This window comes from Ursus maritimus, unplaced genomic scaffold (genome assembly GCF_017311325.1).
Source record: "Ursus maritimus isolate PB19 unplaced genomic scaffold, ASM1731132v1 scaffold_12, whole genome shotgun sequence".
Taxonomy (NCBI): domain Eukaryota; kingdom Metazoa; phylum Chordata; class Mammalia; order Carnivora; family Ursidae; genus Ursus; species Ursus maritimus.
In genome coordinates this window covers 30,691,194-30,711,860 of record NW_024423564.1, presented here as the reverse complement: position 1 = coordinate 30,711,860, position 20,667 = coordinate 30,691,194, and the positions used below count along the sequence as shown (strand labels likewise).

Sequence of the window (20,667 nt, the reverse complement as noted above, 5' to 3'; positions counted from 1 at the left end):
ATGTATTGCCACACCTCATATAGAGAGGTAGATTCCATTTCTCGTTGCCTTGAATCTGGGCTGTCCCTATGAACTATCCTGATACAATGGAATGCAACAAAAGGGGTGTCGAGTGCAAAATTGGGTCTTAAGATCTTAAGCTTGTAGTTTTGCTACTTGAAACACTGTCTTGGAAACTGGTCATGTGAGAATGCCATGCTATGCAGAGGACATGTTACATGTAGAGAGAGAGCAATCGTGCAAGTGGATAGCCTCAGGGTACAGTTGTGTCTTCAGTATTTATGACCTTCCAAATTTTTCCAATTTTTCCAGAAGATAAAAACAAAGTAGTAGAGTTATGTTTTTGAAAAATTTAATTGTTATTTATAGTTAAAGTATGTACAAATATATTTAAACAATCCATAATTTTAGAAAAAAATCAGTAGGCTTTTATATATGATTGCAAAGAATTAAGATCATGTAACTTAAGCACTAAGACAAGTATAAAATGAAATGAACCCCATCAGATTTTTTGGCACCTTATCCAGCATTCCTTATACCATTTATTTATAGGCTCTGAAGGATTATAAACATGTGACACACAGTTATTAAGCCCAATACAAATTGCTTCGTGATATAAAATATTCTATTTAAGTTATGCCCTTTGTGAGGATGAACAAGGAAAAGTCTTATTTAGGCCTCAGCCTATGACACAATGTCTATGCTGGTAGTTCTTTCCATCTTATGGAGTATCCCTATTTCATTACCATGCTTTTTTTTTTTTCTTGTTGTTTTTGTTTTGTTTACAGCTTAGAATTTAAGCAGACTGCTTACTAACTGTACCCAGGAGTCACATCATTGCCCATAGATTGAGCAATGTCCATCCACATGAGAACCATACATTGTTTCCACTAAGAAGTTAGATTAGTAGTCCTTACTATTGGTGCCTCCCTCTGATGGCACCCAGCACAAGACCACTTGGTAAGAGCGATGCCCATCTAAGCCCATGACTTTGGCCTAATTGTACTTGACTTAGTCCATTGTGGATAACACCCCTCAGGCCACTTCCAATCCCCTCAATCCATAAATGGAAAATTGGAGGGATGGAATTGGGTTATAAGAAAGTTTCCCCTGATGGAACCAACCCAGTATCACCCCAAATAGAGACAGTGATAAAATTCCCTTATTATACAATTCACAGTCTCTTGAAGTGATCATCATGTAAACTATGGAATTACTGAAATGTACATTTTACTAATTACAAGCCTTATATCTTTATAACTATACAGAAGTTTGATACAGTAATTATGAAGTTTCTTTAAGTGGTGATTGTCCCAGGTTCTATAGTTTCTCATCCTTTTGTGTCTTTAGTGAAAGAGAACAAGAAGAGTTAGTTCTGATGTTTAACTCTTTAGAGTAAGATGCATGTATCATCCTGTGAAGCAGCATTCCTCTGGAGATTCTCGACTTCATTTTGAAGGCTTCTGTGTTCAGCTTCGATTTCCTTATTGAGATTTTCAGCCTTTTCCTAAAGAGTGTTAATAAAACAGTAGAGCTTAGCAGAAAGTAATGTCTGTATCACTTGAGGGGAAAAAGCCCAATCAGTGACTTTTCTTTGTTTATTTAAATCTGTCAGTAAGTAACAAAAGATAGTCGCTGAATTCTTCTTTTCCATTCATGTGCATTCCTCATTCCTGGTTTCCTACTTCTGTCATCTCTCTCCTTTTACCTCTTTCTCTAGCTCCAGAAACATCATCATCTCCCAATCCCTGAAATATTGGTGTCCCAAGAATTATATCCTGAGGCCCCCTACCCCTGTCCCCTTATTTTATACATCCTCCCTAGACACCTTTGTCACAGCCCAACTTTAATTCTCATCTACACAGAGAGGAATGCCAGATCTAGTTTGAAGAGGAGAGGCTGGGTGTCTAGGTGACCTCTACAATCAGGCGAGGAGTCTGAGCCTTTGCTGAGGCAATTTGTTCTAAGTCTCCACAGTTAGGGGGCAGAAGTACAAGGGCAGCAAGGAGATCAAGAACCCCAGGTTAACTATACTGCCCCTTGGTGCAGGGCTGTAATCCCAGAAAGTCTTGGAGAAGCGCCTGGAAAACTGGGGTGTGCAGGTAGACTGGCCCCCCTGGGGAAGGGTTGTCTCATAAGGGTATCCACCTGAGATCTTCGTACCAGGTCTGTAGAAACAAACCACTGCAGATCCTGCTTTCTCAGAAGGCAGTTTAGATAATTTGCTAAGCTGATATTGGCATTGAGTTAGCTCTCTTTGGAACTTCATTTTTCTCATCACACCTAATATTTCTGCTTCATATTGAACAGGATAGATGAGAGCATGAATGCAAAGTGCATTGTACAGTGCTTGGTTAATAGGAGCTACTGCTTTTTGAGTGATGGTAATAGTAAAGGACTGAATGAAATAAACTGCAAGCTAAAGGCCTTTAGAACCACTGATGATCAAGGCAAGGACAGAGGCACAGACACAAAAGGATGAATTAATTTAATAAGGTAATCATAACCAAAGAAGAAGACTGTCTAGAGCAATAAACAAGATAACAACAATAACAAAAACCTAATTGCCAGGGGATTGAAAGGTCCTGGGCTTTTATTTAACAAATTTTAGTGCTCTTTCTAGAACAGGCACAATTCTAAACACAAATGTTCTCATTTAATTATCAAAATAACCCTATAAAATGGGCATTATTACTGTCTCTGTATTCCACAAGAGGAAACTGAGGCACAGAGAGGACAGATAGTTTACCCAAACCATGTATATCGTAGGAGGTAGAGCTGGGATTCATACCCACAATGTCTGACTCCAGAGTCCTTGACCAGTGCCATAATACTGTGCTGCCTCTCTCCCTTGTCACTGCTTCATGCTCTCATCGATACAGGGAGGGGAGACATGATTAAAATCCTGAGACGGAATACTTGAAAAATACCTGGAATCGACGTTCTAGGGCCCTCTGCTGTTGTTGGAACTGGTACTCTCTGATCATTTCTATCTGTCTCATTCGTTGCTGATGGAGCCACTCCCTTTGCTCCATCATTTGCTGGTTATACCTCTGAATTGCCTCCAGCCTTTGTGCTTCAAACGTCGCAGCCACTGCTTTCATACGTGCCTCTGAAAAAGAAGAAAATGACAACCATCTCTAGAATTAGAGAGCCTCTTCCTTCTGCTTCCCACTCTTGTTATTGCTACTACCTCATAAAGAAAATTCCCTGGAACTGTTTCCCTTCCAGGGAACCATACTGCAGCTGACAGTACGTGCCCTACTCAGATTCAGCCCGAGGAGCCAGGAATCTTCTTTGCCATTCTTGCTCTGATTTAGGGATCACAGCTGAGCCAGGTGAAATTCATTTAAAATGTGTAGAAAGATGTATCTTGCATGCCAACCATTTCCTTCTCACCTTCTATCTCCTTTTGCCTCTGTGTGAGAGCCAGGTCTATCTGTAGGATAGCATCGCTGGTAGATTGTCTGGACTGTAAATACTCCTGCAGAACTTTCTCAGCCTGGGGACCCCAAAAACATGCAGTTACAAGTAGCAAATGGGGATTAAGAATGTTATAAACCTTTATTTCTTTTTCATCCATGGATCTTTTCCTTCCTGGAAGTGTTCAGCCCTGTACTTGGTAACACTCCCAACGAAGCCTCTTTTGTCTCAGGGGTGGCCCCAAGCTCTGGGATGGCCAGTCAGAGCACCCAAGGCCACTCGATGCAAAGAATTTGGGTACAGGTGGGAAAAGACTGCACTCTGGGTGTCTGAAAGACTGATATGGATGCTGGGAGATATGCTCTCTCCCCAAGACTTCGAGCACAAAAGACTAGTTAAGATTTTGAGCTGTTGGTCTCACGCTGCTGCCGTGTGGGCTGAGCCTGCCTGAGAGTGAAACCATTAGTGAGGAAAACAGAACAAAAAACTGAAGTGGAGATTGGAAAGAGAGAAGGAAGGGTTAAAATTTATGATGTTGTTTGAACTCCTGAACGTAGCTATCCTTGCAATGACATTTAAATGTTTTGCTTTTAGTTTATGTAAGACAGGGAATTATCATTTTTTTCTTAGTTAACATCAGTTACTGAGATTCTGTGCCATGTAACCAAGAAAGTCCCTTCATTATAAATGAATGTTCATGATTGCAGTGAAAGTCTGGTGATTATGGTGATATGGTTTGATTCCACAGCTATCATTAGAGAATACTTTCTTCCTGTCCTCACTGGTTTTTGAAAGAAGCCCCTTAACAGTTTCCTGCAATTGACAGATAAAACTTGGAATACCTGCATTCCTTTCCTGGGCTCCCAATAGTATCTTGCTTTCAGCAATTCTGTCTTCTGAATGAAGAGACGATGTCCTCCTGGTTTTGAATAAATCCCCTGCATCACTTCATTTTCTAGAGGACCAAAAATAGCCCGAAGTAAAGCTGAGCAATGGTGTGATGATGCCTCCATGTTCTGTTCATGTAAGTCATTCTTTTTTGCTTCTAGCTGAGTCTTCAGAGGGACAGAGGTCCAAGGAAAAGATGTTAGCCAACACTTCAGCATTTCTAGAAATGGTTCTCAAAAAGAATCTTTTTTTTTTTTATAGAAACTAGAGGACTACAAGTAATACTATATTCTTCCTACCTAGCCTAGAAAAGTTCCAAAGATGATACACTGTAGAAAAATGACTTCGCTTTTGTGTTTGAAATCCCCTGAAACCTTTCTTTTGCTATTTCTGCTTTAGATATCATCTTTAGACTACAGATCTCTAGCCTCATGCCGTAATTTTAAATTTTTTAAAAAGATTTTATTTATTTATTTGCCAGAGAGAGGGAGCAGCAGGCAGAGGGAGAAGCAGGCTCCCCACTGAGCAAGGAGCCCAATGCAAGACTCGATCCCAGGACCCTGGGATCATGATGTGAGCCAAAGGTAGATGTTTAACCGACTGAGCCACCCAGGTGTCCCAACATGCCATGATTTTAAATGCAACCTGCTGTTTTACAGCATTTCTGGTTTTAGTATGACACTCAGCCTGAGATTCCCAGTGAGTAGGGGGAATGCAGATATAGTGTATGCTATCAAACCTGGAGATATAATCTTTTAGTAGACCCATTTGGCAATTCTGTGTGCTTGATTAATAAAAAAGGAAAGTTAATGAATACTTTCTGAATATACTTTATGAATAAAATGTTTTAAGGAAAAGATGGCTTAAAAAAATTAGTCCATGGTTGTACCATGGTAGGGTGAGTCGTGTGTGTGTGTGTGAAAGTTTCAGAATCTGTAGGGTTCAGAGTAGTTATGTGTTTGTTTGTTTTCAGAATAGGTGATATGTTGATCAGGTAAGTGATAATCATTATTTTCTAGTCTAGTAAGGATTGCTTTTCTTTATTGAGTCCCCATTTTGCCTTTCATAGCAATAAAAAGCAACTTTGCCTCTTATTGTTTATAAGCCCCCATGAACTAGAGAAAAAAAAAAAGATGATAATTACCTCTAATTCCTTCTGAAACTTTTGGTCCATATCCTTGAATGAGTTCTTCATGAAGACTTCTGTGGCCTCTCTTTCACTTTCCCTGTGCAGGTCCAGCAGCTCCTGGAGAGTTTCTGTGGGGAGCTGCACTTTGTGGCCCATCTGCTGGTCATAGTGGGCAATGGCCTTTTTTACTGCTTCTGAGTTCTTGATCTGGGCCAAGGCCAAGACTGAGTTCTCCATGCAGGGCAGATCCCCACGGCTGATGGCATTAATGTAGGTCAGCACTAGGCTCTTTAGATCTTCACAGGGGGAAGATATGCTTGTGTTATTTGCAAGAAAGAAGGCATGCTCTAAACAGGGTAATTCTATGAATGTTAATTTCACAATGCATTGCCTGCACTTTTTCAGCTTTCTGCGCACTGTTCATGTGGTCCAAATAAGGTCCTTTGGGAAACTGTGTGACCAAAAGAAAAATTGTTCTTTCTTTGGGAAAAGAGTACTCAAAGGGGAAAATTCAAGATGTATGTGATCATCTACATTTCATCCTTTTCTCATTGAGAAATAAGAAAATGGTCATGTAAACATGGGCATATTTGTTTGATTAGGATGCTCTATAGGACTTTTACCTCTTTACTCTTCCCTTTCTTTCCCTCTAGGTTTCTGTTCCCTTCAGAATTCCCTTTCGTCTTTCACTCTGATAAGTGTTATCCTGCTCTGAAAAAGCACAAAGTGAGCACATTAGACCAGGTCTCCTTTACCCTTTGTTGAAACTTTCCTGTTTGTCTTTCTTGTCCTTTGCATACTTTTGTTTGCACTCAACTTCCTTCTAGAAGGCGTAATAATTTACAGACTTCTGAGACATACAGACTTTAGGAGAAACTGGATCTAGAAGTCTGCTTAGATTTCTTTTAGGGTTCTAGACAACCTGGGCCTCTGTTTAATGTTCATATGAACTCCCTTCATTTCTACAGAGAATGTATATGTGGTCCTCATTTTGTGTCTCTCAAAGACTGTGACATATAATAAGTATCTACTATATTGGTTGAACAAATGGTGCCAACCCATGTGGGTTCAATGGTGGACCACTTATGGGGAGAACTTTTTTAACTTGACCTTTTTTTCAGGTTACATTTCTATTTTTTCCTACTTTGAAGGGATTACTAAACACTAGAAATAATTTAATAACTATGATACACATGATTTTCTTGGTAGTAACTGACTATGCATTTTCAACATTGACAGTGGAAGGAGAAACTTACAATAGTGTCCCATTCTTTATGTTGGATTGAAGGAAAATCCTAAAAAAGATACTCACGGGGTCCATTGACCTTGATACCTCCTGGAAGAGTTTTAGTCTTGGAATGGTTGAAGATGTAGGAACAGAATGCTGCCACTTGTTCCAAAAATTCCGGCTCTAGCTCATCATTAGGCAGTGTCTCAAGCTGAGCAAGCTTCTTCCGGTGAGTGGGAGAGTCAAAGATAAAACATTTCCTTACTGGAAAGAATTCTTTTATACATAGACGGGGCAAATTGAAATTTTGAACACTTTCATTAGTGCCTGGGGAAAGAAAAATAGAGTTTATTTAGTATAAGATTAACATTTGTGTTAACTTATTCTCCTCGAATAAATGTGCCTTCCACCTGATGTTATTTATTTCAGTACATCTTCACAGACTCTAAGCAAAAAGCTAAAAGGTAACTAATCAGGGAAAGGAAAAAAGAAAAATTTGCTCCAAGAACAGAGGAGTAATACAATTTTATATTGAGTCTATTAGTTCACTATAAATTAGTATTTGTTTGGTAGTTTAGCCAGGTGAGTAAATATAGGAAACTATGAATTTAACCACCTACACCTGAGAAATTATTTCTTTTATTTCTTTTTTTCTCTTTCTAAAACTGAAGTTCCTGTTACCTTGCTTTAGCCTCAGGGAATTCTCCAGGTATTCATCTGCTGTGATGAGTTGCCCATCTACTTCCAGGGTTAGGTAGAAATCTCTCAGAGTCCACACGAAGTCTGGACAGAAGCTCTCAAGGTTAGTTGCATCTTCAACCCCTTCAAGATCAGGTGAGGATACTTTCCTGAGCAGATTTGACAGTTCTGTCACATAGCTGGGATGCAGTTAAGGAAAACTCGGTGGAAATAGAACTTCATCTAAGCCCATATATTTAATTCCATGTCTCCCTATACTTTTATTTTCCCTTTGGGTCTTAACTCCTTATTTCATCTGTAAATTTAAGGACTCTTTTTATTATACCTTTAATGCTTACATGTTTTCATTTTTGTGTTTGATTCACAAACTCAACAAACACAGTTGGTAAATATTGTTCTCTCGGCATTGGTGCCATCTTGGACCACAAAAGGATACTGCAATAGGTCAATAGCCCTCTGGTCAATTTTGTTCATAGTATTGTATACAAAGATACTGCTCAGTAGTATTACCAGTGCAAAGATCTGGGTATCATTTTTCTTGTCACCCTAAAAGAACAAACTTCAATCATGTCTCATGGTATTTTTAGATGAGCAATCATTAAAAATAGGCCCTTGACTTACAAATGTTAAACAAGATAAGCAAAAATGATTATGAGAAACATATGAACATTGAATAGTGTAGTTCTATTAGCATTGATAAATTTATACACAACCATATATTGTTAACTCACCAGTTTTCTTTTTTTAAAATTTATTTTATTATTATTATTTTATTTAAATTTTACGTAGTTAACATACAGTGCAATATTGGTTTGGGGAGTAGAATTCAGTGATTGGTCACTTACCTAAACACCCACTGCTGATCATAACAAGTGCCCTCCTTAATACCCACCACCTGTCCCTCACCCACCTCCCTCCATCAACCCTTAGTTTGTTCTCTATTGTTAAGAGACTCTTATGGCTTATTTCCCTCTTCCCATATGTTCATCTGTTTTCTTTCTTAAATTCTACATATGAGTGAAATCATATGGTATTTGTCTTTCTCTGACTGACTTCTTTCACTTAGCATAATATACCCCAGCTCCATCCATGTCATTGCAAAAAAAGATTTCATTCTTTTTGGTGGCTGAGTAATATTCCATTGTATATGTGTACCATTATTTCTTTATCCATTCATCAGTTGATTGGTATTTGGGCTCTTTCCATAGTTTGGCTATTGTTAATAATGCTGCTAAAAACATTGGGGTGCATGTATCCCTTTGAATCTGTATCTTTGTATCCTTTGGGTAAATACCAGTAGTGCAATTGTTGGATCATAGGGTAGTTCTATTTTTAACCTTTTGAAGAACTTCCATACTGTTCTCCAGAGTGGCTGCACCAGTTTGCATTCCCACCAGCAGTGCAAGAGGGTTCACCTTTCTCTGCATCCTTACCAACAGAGTTGTTTTTTGTGTTAATTTTAGCCATCCTGGCAGGTGTAAGATGCTATCTCATCATGGTTTTGATTTGTTTTTCCCTGATCATGAGTGATGTTGAGCATCTTTTCAGGTGTCTATTAGCCACCTGGATGTCTTTTTTTTTTTTGGAGAAGTGTCTATTCATGGCTTCTGCCCATTTCTTAACTGGGTTATTTGTGTTTGGGGTGTTGAGTTTGGTAAGTTCGTTGTAGATTTTTTATAGTAACCCTTTATCAGATATGTTGTTAGTAGATACCTTCACCCATTCTGTAGGGTGTCTTTTAGTTTTGTTGATTGTTTCCTTCTCTGTGCAGGAGCTTTTTATCTTGATGAAGTCCCAATAGTTTATCTTGCTTTTGTTTCCCTTGCCTGTGGCTATGTGTCCAATAAGACGTTGCTGCGGGCAAGGTCAAAGAGGTTTCTGCCTGTGTTTTCCTCTAGAATTTTGATGGTTTCCTGTCTCATATCAAGGTCTTTTATCCATTTTGAATTTATTTTTGTGTTAGGTGTAATAAAGTGGTCTAGTTTCATTTTTCTGCATGTTGCTGTCCAGTTTTTGAAACACCATTAGTCGAAGAGACTTTTTTCCATTTGATATTCTTTACTGTTTTGTCGAAGATTAGTTGACCATATAGTTGTGGGTCCATTTCTAGCTTCTCTATTCTGTTCCATTGATCTGTGTGTCTGTTTTGTGCTAGTATCATACTGTCTTCATGATCACAGCTTTTGTAGTATAGCTTAAAATCCAGAATCATGATGCCTTAAGTTTTTTTTTCTTTTTCAGAATTGCTTCTGTTTGGAGTCTTTTGTGGTTCCATACAAATTTTAGGATTGTTTGTTCTAGTTCTATGAGAAATGCTGATGGTATTTTGATGGGGATTGCATTAAATGTGTAGATTGCTTTGGGCAATGTGGATATTTTAACAATGTTTGTTCTTCTAATCCATTAACATGGAATGCTTTTCCATTTCTTTGTGTCCAATTTCTTTCACAAGTGTTCTGTGGTTTTCAGAGTATAGATCTTTTAGTTCTTTAGTTAGATTTACTCCTAGGTATCTTATTGTTCTGGGTGCACTGGCAAAGGGGGTTGATTCCTTGATTTCTTTTGCTGCTTCTTTGTTTTTGGTGTATAGAAATGCAACAGATTTCTGCACATTGATTTTGTATCCTGCTACTTTGGTGAATTCACGTATAACTTCTAGCCATGTTTGGTGCAGTCCTTCAGGTTTTCTACATAGAGTATCATATTGTCTGCAAATAGTGAAAGTTTGACCTCTTCCTTGCCAATTCAGATGCCTTTTATTTCTTTGTGTTGTCTGATTACTGAGGCTAAGACTTGCAGTACTATGTTAAATAGTGATGGTGAGAGTGGACATCCTTGTCTTGTTCCTCACCATAGGGGAAAGGCTCTCAGCTTTCCCCCACTGAGGATGATATCAGCTGTGGGTCTTTCATATATGACTTTTATGACGTTGAGGTGTGTTCTTCTATCCTTACTTGGTTGAGGGTTTTTATCAAGAATGGATGCTGTATCTTGTCAGATGCTTTTTCTGCATCTATTGAGAGGATCATCTGGTTCTTATCCTTTCTTTTATTAATGTGGTGTATGATGTTGATTGATTTGGGAATATTGAACCAGCCCTGCGGCCCAGGATGAAATCCCAGTTGATTGTGGTGAATAATTCTCTTAATGTACGGTTGGATTCGATTTGCTAATATTTTATGGAGACTTTTTGCATCCGTGTTCCTCAGAGATATTGGCCTGTAAGTCTTCTTTTTAGTGGGTTTTTTGGAATCAAGGTAATGCTGGCTTTGTAGAATGAATTTGGAAGTTTTCCTTCCATTTCTATTCTCTGGAACAGTTTGAGAAGAATAGGCATTAATTCTTCTTTAAATGTCTGGCGGAATTCCCTTGGGAAGCCATCCAGCCCAGAGATTTTTGATTACTTTTCAGTTCCTTTGCTGGTTATGGGTGTGTTCAAATATTCAGTTTCTACCTGTTTCAGTTTGGGTAGTTTGTGAGTTTCTAGGAATTTGTCCATTTCCTCCAGATTGCCCAGTTTGTTGGCATATAATTTTTCATAATATTCTCTTGTCATTGTTTGTATTTCTGCGGTGTTGGTTGTGATCTCTGCTCTGTCATTTGTGGTTTTATCTATTTGGCTCCCTCCTCTTTTCTTTTTGGTAAGTCTGGTAGGGGCTTATCAATTTCATGAATTCTTTTGAAGAACCAGCTCTTAGTTTTCTTAATCTGTTCTGCTGGTTTGCTTGTTTCTGTATTATTGATTTCTGCTCTAATGTTTATTATTTCCCTTCTTCTGCTGGCTCTAGGTGTTATTTGCTGTTCCTTTTCTAGCTCCTTTAGGTGTAAGTTTAGGTTGTTTCTTGAGGCTTTTCTTGCTTCTTGAGGTAGGCCTGTAATGCAATAAAATTCCCTCTTAGGACTGTCTTTGCTGCATCCCAAAGGTTTTGGAGTGGCGTGCTTTCAATTTCATTTGCTTCCATGTGTTTTTTAAATGTCTTCTTTAGTTTCCTGGTTAACCCATTCATTCTTTCATAGGATGTTCTTTAACCTGCATGCATTTGAGGTCTTTGCAAATTTTTTCTTGTGGTTGACTTCCAGTTTCATGGTGTTGTGGTCTGAAAATATGCATGGTATGATCTCGATCCTTTTGTCCTCGTTGAGGGCTGGTTTGTGACCCAGTGTGTGATCTGTTCCGGAAAACGTTCCATGTGCACTTGAGAAGAATGTGTACTCTGCTGTTGTAGGATGAGATGTTCTGAATATATCTGTTCAGTCTATATGGTGTAGTGGGTCCTTCAAAGCCATTGTTTCCTTGCTGATTTTCTGCTTAGATGATCTGTCCATTGGTGTAGTTGGGATGTTAGAGTCTCCTACTATGATTGTATTATCATCAGTGAGTTACTTTATGTTTGTTATTAATTGATTTATATATTAGGGTGCTCCCTGGTAGGGGGGGAATAAATATTTACAATGGGTAGATCTTGATGGATCAACGCCTTCATTATGATAAAATGCCCTCCTTCATTTCTTGTATAGTCTTTGTTTTAAAATCTAGTTTGTCTGCTATAAGTATGGCTACTTTGGCTTTCTTCTGACGCCTGTTAGCATGCTAGATAGTTCTCCACCCCCTCACTTTCAGTCTGTGGGTGATTTTAGGTCTAAAACGAGTGTCTTGTAGGCAGTATTTAGATGGATGTTGCTTTTTTATTCATTCTGTTACCTATGTCTTTTGATTGGAGCATTTGGTCTGTTTACATTCCGAGTGATTATTGAGAGATATGAATTTAGTGCCATTGTTTTACCTGTAGAGTTGGTGTTTCTGGTGATGTTCTCTGGTCCTTTTTAGTCTTTGTTGCTTCTGGTCTTTTTTTCTCCACTCAAAGAGTCAATCTGAAAATTTCTTGCAGGACTGGTTTAGTGGTCATGAACTCCTTTAGTTTTTGTTTGTCTAGAAAACTCTCCTTCCCTTCTGAATAACAACCTTGCTGGATAAAGAATTCTTGGCTGTATGTTTTTCCCATTCAGCATATTGAATATTCCTTCCACTCCTTTCTGTTCTGCCAAGTCTCTGTATACAGATCCCCTAACAACCTGATCTATCTTCTCTTGTAAGATAAGGACAGTTTCTCCTTTGCTGCTTTCACCGTTCTTTCCTTGTCTATCTATTTTGTGAATTTGACTATGATATACCTTTAGATGGCGGGCTTTGGTTGAATTTGGTGGGTGTTCTCTGTGCTTCCTGGATTTTGATGTCTGTGTCCTTTCCCAGATTAGGGAATTTTCAGCTATAATTTGTTGGAATACACCTTCTGCCCCTTTATCTCTCTTCTGGGACTCCTATGATATGAACGTTACTACATTTTACTAAGGTGCTGTGTTCCCTACATCTACCTTCATGTTCCATTACCTTTCTTTCCCTCTTCTTTTTGGCTTCATTTTCTGTAATTTTACCTTCTGTATCACTGGTTTGTTCCTCTGCTTCATCCATCCTTGTTTTTATGTGTCCATTTATGTTTACATCTCAGTTATAGGATTTTTAATTTTGGCCTGACAAGATTTTAGTTCTTTTATCTCTGTAGTAAGGGATTCTATAGTGTCTTCTATGCTTTTTTCAAGCCCAGCTAGTATCCTTATAATTATTGTTTTAAATTCTAGTTCAGACATCTTACTTATGTCTGTATTGATAAAATCCTTGGCTGTGAGTTCTACCTCTTGTTCTTTCTTTTGGGGTGAATTCCTCCATCTTGTCATTTTGTCCAGAAAAGAAAAGAAGAAAGAGAAAAAAACCACAACAGAAGAAAACCCAAACAAAGAAAAAGACAAAACAAAAAACAATGGAAGGAAAATAAAAACACGAAATAAGAAAACAGAAAAAAACCCACTAGATCCTGGGTGTATTTTGGTCTGCTCGTTAAAGGAATCTAGATCCTAAAATAGGAAAATAAAATAAGATAAAATGAAAGTAGAAAAAAATAAAATAAATATGAAAAGTATATAATAATTTTAAAAGTTAATAAAAGATTAATAAAAGATTTGGAACTATAAGAAAATAAATGAAAAAAATAACATATTTAAAAGAAATAAAAGTAAAAAGGAAGCTCAATCCTATTTCCCCTGGAACTGAAGCTTTGCAGCACTTCATGATCAATAAATTTGATGCAACGTAGTTGTTTGTGCTGGTCTTCTGGGGGAGGGGCCTGCTGTGCTGATTCTCAGGCTGACTTGTTTCTGTGGAAATGCTTCTCCAGGGGCACAGAGATGGGGCTTGGTATAAGCAGTTCCAGCCTCCAGTAGGTGGACTGTTTTGCTCCCTGAAGGCTTTCCAACGGTGTTCGCTTTTCTACTCGTGGACTTGCAGTTTTTGTTCTCTCAGACCTCTGATTGACTTCTTGCGTGTTCAGACTAGTTTGATAACTACCTAGCCATGTTCAAGGGGTGAGACAAGCTCAGAAGCCTCCTACTTCTCCACCATCTTAACTCCTCCCCCCTCACTAGTTTTTGTTAGAACTAGTTAGGTATTTGCAGTGGATAGTCAAAGTTAATGTGGTAACCAGAGCACTTAAAATCAAGATTTTCATCAAAAACAGAAAAACAAGTATTGGTGAGAATGTGGAGAAAAAGGAACCCTTGTGCACTGTTGGTGGAAATGCAAACTGTTGCAGCCACTGGGGAAAACAGGGTGGAGTTTCCTCAAAAAATGAAAAATAGAACTACCATATGATCCAGTGATTCCACTACTGGGAATTTACCCAAAGAATACAAAAACACTAATATAAAAAGATACACGAACCCCTATGTTTATTGTGACATCATTTATAATAGCCAAAATATGGAAGCAACCCAAGTGTCCATCAACTGATGAATAAAGAAGATGTGGTATAGATATATACAATGGAATATTACTCAGCCATAAAAAGATGGATTCTTGCCATATGCAACAACATGGACCTACAGGGTATAATACTAAGTGTAATAAGTCAGATAAAGATAAATACCCTATGATTTTACTTATATGTGGAATTTAAGAAACAAAACAAGCAAAGAGACAAATGAAAATAAAAAATAGACTCTTAACTATAGAGACCAAACTGATTATTACCGGCGGGGGGGGGGGGGAGGGGTAGTGGATGGATGAAATAGGTGAAGGGGATTAAAGTACACTTAACAGTGATGAGCACTGAGTAATGTATAGACTTGTTGAATTGCTATATGATACACCTGAAACTAATGTAACACTGTACATCAATTATATTGGAATTAAAAAATAAAAGGAAAAAATCAAGATCTTCAATTGTGTAAAATAAATTTGGCCTATACACATAATGTGTATATTTTATGGACTAGTTATTATACACAGGACAATTCACATTACTGATTTTGTCTAATACTAAAGCAATGCTGTGAGATATGTTTATAACCACTATTTTCATGTTACAGATGTGGAAACTAAAGCACAAAGTGAGGTAAGCATTTTGATTTAGTGGCAAATGAAAAGCAGGATGAAAACATGAAAAATAAGGGAAGTGCAAGGGGAAGATTCCATTGGGTGCTAGAGCCAGCTCTTATGAGCTCACAAGAGCTGATTGTACACATCTGTTCTGAACCCTGAGTTTAGACACTTCACTTTGGAAGCTTGGAATCAGCTTTGATGGGAATATTTAGAAAACTGGCAAGCCTTCCTCCTAACTCCCACACAGTGGGGGTTAGATACCAGCATAGAAGTGGAAAAAGCCCATGTGTTTACTATTCAAGTGCTAAGTTGGATAAGACCAAAAGGAAAATGAAAGATCTGGGGAGATTTGCTTGTCAGAGTCAGAGGGTGACAAGTGCCAGAGCCCTTTTTTGAACCCGGGATCCTCTGACCCGGAGCTCACTACTAATCACTCTTCTCTGTAGGATCAGACTCGTGACAGTGGTTTTATTTGTGCCATCCTTTCCACATTTCAGTTAACTGCCTAGCTCTATCTCAGTGTCTTGTCCCAGTCATGATTCTGGCTTACAAATACATTTTTCTCACCTCAGATTTCCAAATTTTGACTATTAAAAATAGAAAGGGAAAAAAGTATACTCTGTCAAACAGAAGTGCAAATTCAGAAAAACAAAAACAAAACCAAACCTCCCTGTGTAAAGAATGTTCAGAGGTGAGGAGGAATCAAAAGGAATTCTTGTTCCTTACCTTTTCTACATCTCCTAGACCCTCTGTGTCAAGAAGAACTAGGGTGTAGTTCGGCTTCTTGGGATGAGGCACACACCACATCCAGATCCCCTTGGTGTGAGACTGCACTGTGGATCCGATAGAGAAGCCTGCAAGGGGGAAGGGAGACGTAGTCACAGAGGAGGGGATCTGAAAGTTGGAGACCTTCTTGGCAACTGAGCTAGGGTTTAAGGAATGCAAGATGAGGACACATCAAAAAGTATAACCAGTATTGACCTGGATTAGAATAGAGGAATGGGAAAATGAGAGTATTGAATACCATCGGTTGTAAATTTGATGTTTTTCCTTTTTACAGGAATGTCACATGCCTAAAATTTTAGTGGTTTATAATTGCATGTATAGAAATTATTTTATTGATGTCTTACTCCTTAACATAGGAAAATATGCTTTTTCCAGGGAGAAACTAAGAGAAGAAAAGTAGGTGATATGTCAGGAACAGACCTCTGCCTTTGTTTCCCAGAAGATAAGTACCCACCTCTGGCTTTCAGTATTACTCCCTATCTCAGACTTTCTCTCCTTGCATCACCATGCTCCATGCTGGCAGTGTGGGTGGACAGAAGGGACTCAGCAGAGTTATGCTGGTGCTACTCACCCTTGTTCTTTCCAGCCAGCTTGTTCATCAGGTAGGATTTGCCTGTGCGGTAGAGGCCCACAATAGCCACCACCACAAGAGGATTCTTATTGGCTGACAGGATCTCCAGAGCTTCCTGATTAGCCACCAGTTCCCCCCCAGTGTTCTCAATGAGGCACACTGGGGCCGGCATGTGGCTGTCTGAGGCCATGTTCAGGGTGTTCCCTGGTCTGCAAGGGAAGAGATGAGATAGATTGAAATTTCCAGTTTTACAGAAGAGTCATTTTGCTTCCTGAACTTGGGGACATATTACTTCCCCAAATGGCCAAAATTTCTGAAGAAATTTTTGAAAAAAGGACAGCAAAGAGGATCATAGTAAAATAAGTTCTAGGCCCTTTTGAGGACTCTTATAGGCTACCCCACTGGTTCTTAAGTATTTGGTGGGCATAAGGAAATCCATTTCCTGAGTTTTACCTATTGCTAATTTAAATCTGGCTCTTTCCCTTTGGTTTTTTGGCTTGCTTGTGTTCCCTAGTTTTTACCTCCTTGAATCCTTACATTGAATCTTTATGACCACCATTTGTTATATTTCTTGCTTTTACCCTTTATCAACTTGCTTCCCTCTAATGTAGGGCTGTGTCTAGTCAAACTGTATTATACTAAATCCTGCCAGGTCATTATGGAGCATAATCTAACAAATCATAATTGTTTACTTCTTATAGCTGTACTTTTAAAAAAACTATTTATTTATTTATTGAAAGAGGGTGCACAAGCCAGGGAGGGTCAGAAAGAGAGGGAGAGAGAGAATCTCAAGCAGCCTCCATGCCCAGCACAGAGCCCAACTTGGGGCTACATCTCAGGATCCTGAGATCATGACCTGAGTCGAAACCAGAGGTCAGGTGCTTAACCGACTGAGCCACCCAGGTACCCCTCATAGCTGTACTTTTAAAGAATTTTTTGTATAGTTATAGTAGTGCCTTCTTCAGTCAAAACTTCAATGCATGATTGTTTTATGAATGAGAGAGTGAGTGAAAATACCTTCGTAAATAATACTTGGCCATTGACTTCTGGGCATCAATTCCTATAACTTGAAGAGTTGCTGATAAAGCATTTTTAGGCTGAGACTCAAGCAAATATTTGTTTTCTTGCCTTGCCTTATTATAAGAGCAATTTTCTTCCATTTTAGAAGTGGTTATTTACTATAGAAGCTAAAAATCCAATATTTGCTTGACTTTTTCTTTCACTAAAATCTTACAATGAAAAGTTATGGATTCCCTTATTAGCCAGTGGTAGAAACTACTTTTTAAAAATTATAAAAACCTATTCTCCCCTCTTCCTCATACCTGATGCTTTGGAGATTATTCAGGTGACAACAAACTGCTTAAGAGCAGATCATAGGTGATCCTTTGCAAATGGCACAGCACCATGGACATGGGAGCCAGGAAATGCCCAGGCCAACCTGAACCCAAGGAGGGATTCCATGATTTTACAGATTCAAATGCCAAGTCTGTTTCCATTCTAAAGCATCTCCAATACAGTATTGGTACCGTACATTTGTAGGTTTCTGGTTGCCTGATTTATATAGAGCAGGGGTCATGATCATTTTTAGATTACAAAGATATGGGGAACTGGCAGTGATGATCTACAACAGTTAGCTAGAAAAGCAGAAGATACACAATCTAAATCTGTTTGCAGATATTGGAGGCTTACAAGCTCTTGTGCCTTAGGGTGATGCCACTAATGGGAGAGGGAACTAATCGGTCTGAATTTTCAGACCTCCTAAAGAATAACATTAGCACTGTGTATTTATCGTAATAGAAGTATTTTGCACATTGCTCCCTGATGTTATCTGGGTGACATCTTTAATGCTTTTAGGAGAGCCCAATCTCTAAAACATCTTTGCAGATTCAACATGAACACAACCCATATATAATTAACTGTTGCTCTGCCTTTCCTAGCCCAGCCTGTGATGTGTGCTCTGAGATGCATCCTTCTTAACTCTGTTAGAGCCTGCTAAACTTTCGTAAATAAAAACAATACAAGGGGGGCACCTGAGTGGCTCAGTAGGTTAAGCATCTGCCTTTGGCTTGGGTCATAATACCAAGGTCCTGGGATCAAGCCCCACATCGGGCTCTCTACTCAGTAGTGAGTCTGCTTCTCCTTCTCCCTCTGTGATCTCTCTCACTTTCACTCTGTCTCAAATAAATAAATAAAATCTTTTTTTAAAAATGCAAGAATGGATACACACACACACACACAATTTGGCTTTGAAGTAAGGCAGACCTAATTTCCAATACTAGCCCTACAACTGGCTACTTGTATGACATTGGCATTTCTACTCAACACTCTAAGCCTATTTGTGAAAAAATAGAGGTAAGTAAATACTTATTTACACCAGTATAACTTCTAGCTTAGAAAAGAGAGCTGAAGGAGAAGGGGAAAAAAGTATAAAGAAGGAAAATGCCAAGAAATACAGGGGAAAATATTCAGTAGTGCTAATGACGGGGTTTCTAGAGGAAATCATCTCTGTTTATCAGCCATACAATTCTAGTTGGTTTTGTTTGTTTGTTATTATTGTTTTGGTTCTGCTTTGTTTTGCATTGTTTTTGGTTTGAGTTTAGAGGAGGAGGAAAGGCTTTTAGCAGGGAGATAAGTGGAAATCAAACAAGAAGAAGATGCATGAAGCATGTGTAATGATAAGAAATTCAAAGGTATGAGCTCTGAGGAGCAAACAAAATGGCCAGACAGTATTGATGGGTCAAGTTGGGCAACTCAAATGAAATGATTCATAGTAGTAGAGACAATAGAGTAGAAACAGAATCCAGCACAAGAAACCTTAAGGAATGAGTGTGTGCCAGAAAATAAAAATTCATTAATCCAGGGCTATTTCTAAAGGAAGAAATCCATCTTACTAGGTACGAGACTATGACTAAAAGTATATAGCTGTTTTCATTAAACCTCTTCATTGTTCACTCTGAGTTTCAGTTTTTTTCTTTTCCCGTTTTTAACAATGTAAGCAAACTATTTACCTTATATCTCATTCATTGCTTTTTCTCATAAAAATAATACAGTTGTAGTTCTTCAAACTTTCAGACTGCAGTTTGAAATAATCAGGTTTTATCAAAAAGGTAACTTAAGTGGCGGTTATGATCTCCGTATTTCTCAAGGTGGCAAAGAAAGGAAAACAGTGTTAAGACATTTCAGATTGTCAGTTTAGTCCCCACTCCTGCTTGTGTCTGATTCAGCAGTAAGCAGATGTAGCTGGGGTTCAATGAATTCTGCTACCTGCCTTAACATCACAATTTAGTCTTTAATGGTGTCTAATGGTCCACATCAGGCTTGGCTGCACCCTATCCTGGATAGAAAGTTTTGAAAACATTCTGAACTTTGCAAATCTTTTCCACCCTTGCCCCAGTCTTACCTTAACTGTAAAGTCAGTAGCAGAGATCCTTCAGAGCTGGTAAGAAAGCTGCTTCCCTGAGAATGTGCTAAGGGTTCTTTGTCCCTCACTTTAGGTCTTTTGGTTTCTGATCTACTTCTTTCCTAGTCCTGGGGATTTCTTACCAGCACCCCCTCCCCCAGACCATCATGGACAAATGATTAGAATATGAAGTACAAACCAAAAGTAAGAAGAGTCTTCAAAACCTGACTACAGAAACTAAAACCACAAGGCAAGCTCAGTGACTAGTCATTTCAACGGTAATTTCCTGAGTGTTTTCTAGTGGATGGCTGGATGTTTGCCCTGAATTCTCAGAAACTGCATGTTGTTAGTGGAAGAGACTTGTTTTTGCAATTTTTGAGACTGATATCAGTTGTAATTTTTTTTTTTTGCTACTCTAAGCCTGGTCCTCAGGGCTGTAAGGAACCATAATAAGTCCACAGTTACAGTGACTATAACCCCAAAGTATGTCTGAGTTTTGTGATTATACCATTTTTGTTTGTTTTTGAGGAAGCAACCATTCTTTTTTTTTTTTTTTTTTTTTTTTTTTTTTTAAGATTTATTCATTTATTTTAGAGAGCACACAGGGCTGGGGGAGGGATTGAGGAAGAGGGAGAGAGAGAAAATCCAAGCAGACTCTCTGCTGAGCATGGAGCCCAACCTGGGGCTCGATCCCGTGATCCTGAGATCATGAACTGAGCCAAAATCAAGAGTCGGGTACTCAACCGACTAAGCCACCTAGGCACCCCAGGATGCAGCCATTCTATGCTACACACAGAATAAACTGCTGTATAATTTCAGTGAAAGAAAATTAACTTTCTAAGGAGATAAATGCTGACAAGTTTTAAATAACTTGAAAAATGATCAGTCATTACTGGGTCAACAGTTTTTTGCAACTGTATCTTTCACAAGTCAAGCAAATACTCAAACTAAATACTTTGAATACCTACCATATACTGCAGTGTTCAAAGACAAGCAAGAGACAAACACATCATAATCTCTATGAGGAAATTTCTATCTTGATAAGTGCAATCTGCTGCCTCTCCCACAACCCTAAATCCATTTTCCCAAGCATGTAAATATTTTTTTTTGG

The 20,667-nt window shown here is 38.5% G+C and overlaps 1 protein-coding gene across 1 annotated transcript; it reads right to left on the bottom strand.

Annotated features, from left to right (window-relative positions):
* Nucleotides 1-340: 340 nt before the first annotated feature.
* LOC103662916 (guanylate-binding protein 5) lies at nucleotides 341-20,112 on the bottom strand. Its single transcript, XM_008690621.2, has 11 exons — nucleotides 19,557-20,112; nucleotides 16,157-16,365; nucleotides 15,526-15,653; nucleotides 7,804-7,913; nucleotides 7,350-7,546; nucleotides 6,753-6,995; nucleotides 5,456-5,736; nucleotides 4,266-4,478; nucleotides 3,400-3,502; nucleotides 2,931-3,112; nucleotides 341-1,507 (listed from the first exon to the last, which is right to left on the bottom strand). The coding sequence occupies exons 2-11, from the start codon at nucleotides 16,344-16,346 to the stop codon at nucleotides 1,391-1,393; spliced, it is 1,764 nt and encodes a 587-aa protein (XP_008688843.1). The 5' UTR covers nucleotides 16,347-16,365; nucleotides 19,557-20,112; the 3' UTR covers nucleotides 341-1,390.
* Between the last annotated feature and the right edge of the window lie 555 nt (nucleotides 20,113-20,667).

Coding starts and splice junctions, on each gene's coding strand:
- LOC103662916 (XM_008690621.2), bottom strand. CDS start 16,346: ATGGCCTCAGACAGCCACATGCCGGCCCCAGTGTGCCTCATTGAGAAC. Junction 15,654..16,156: donor GCTGGCTGGAAAGAACAAGG/GTGAGTAGCACC, acceptor TCCCCCTTGCAG/GCTTCTCTATCGGATCCACA. Junction 7,547..7,803: donor AGGGCTATTGACCTATTGCA/GTATCCTTTTGT, acceptor ACTGCATCCCAG/CTATGTGACAGAACTGTCAA.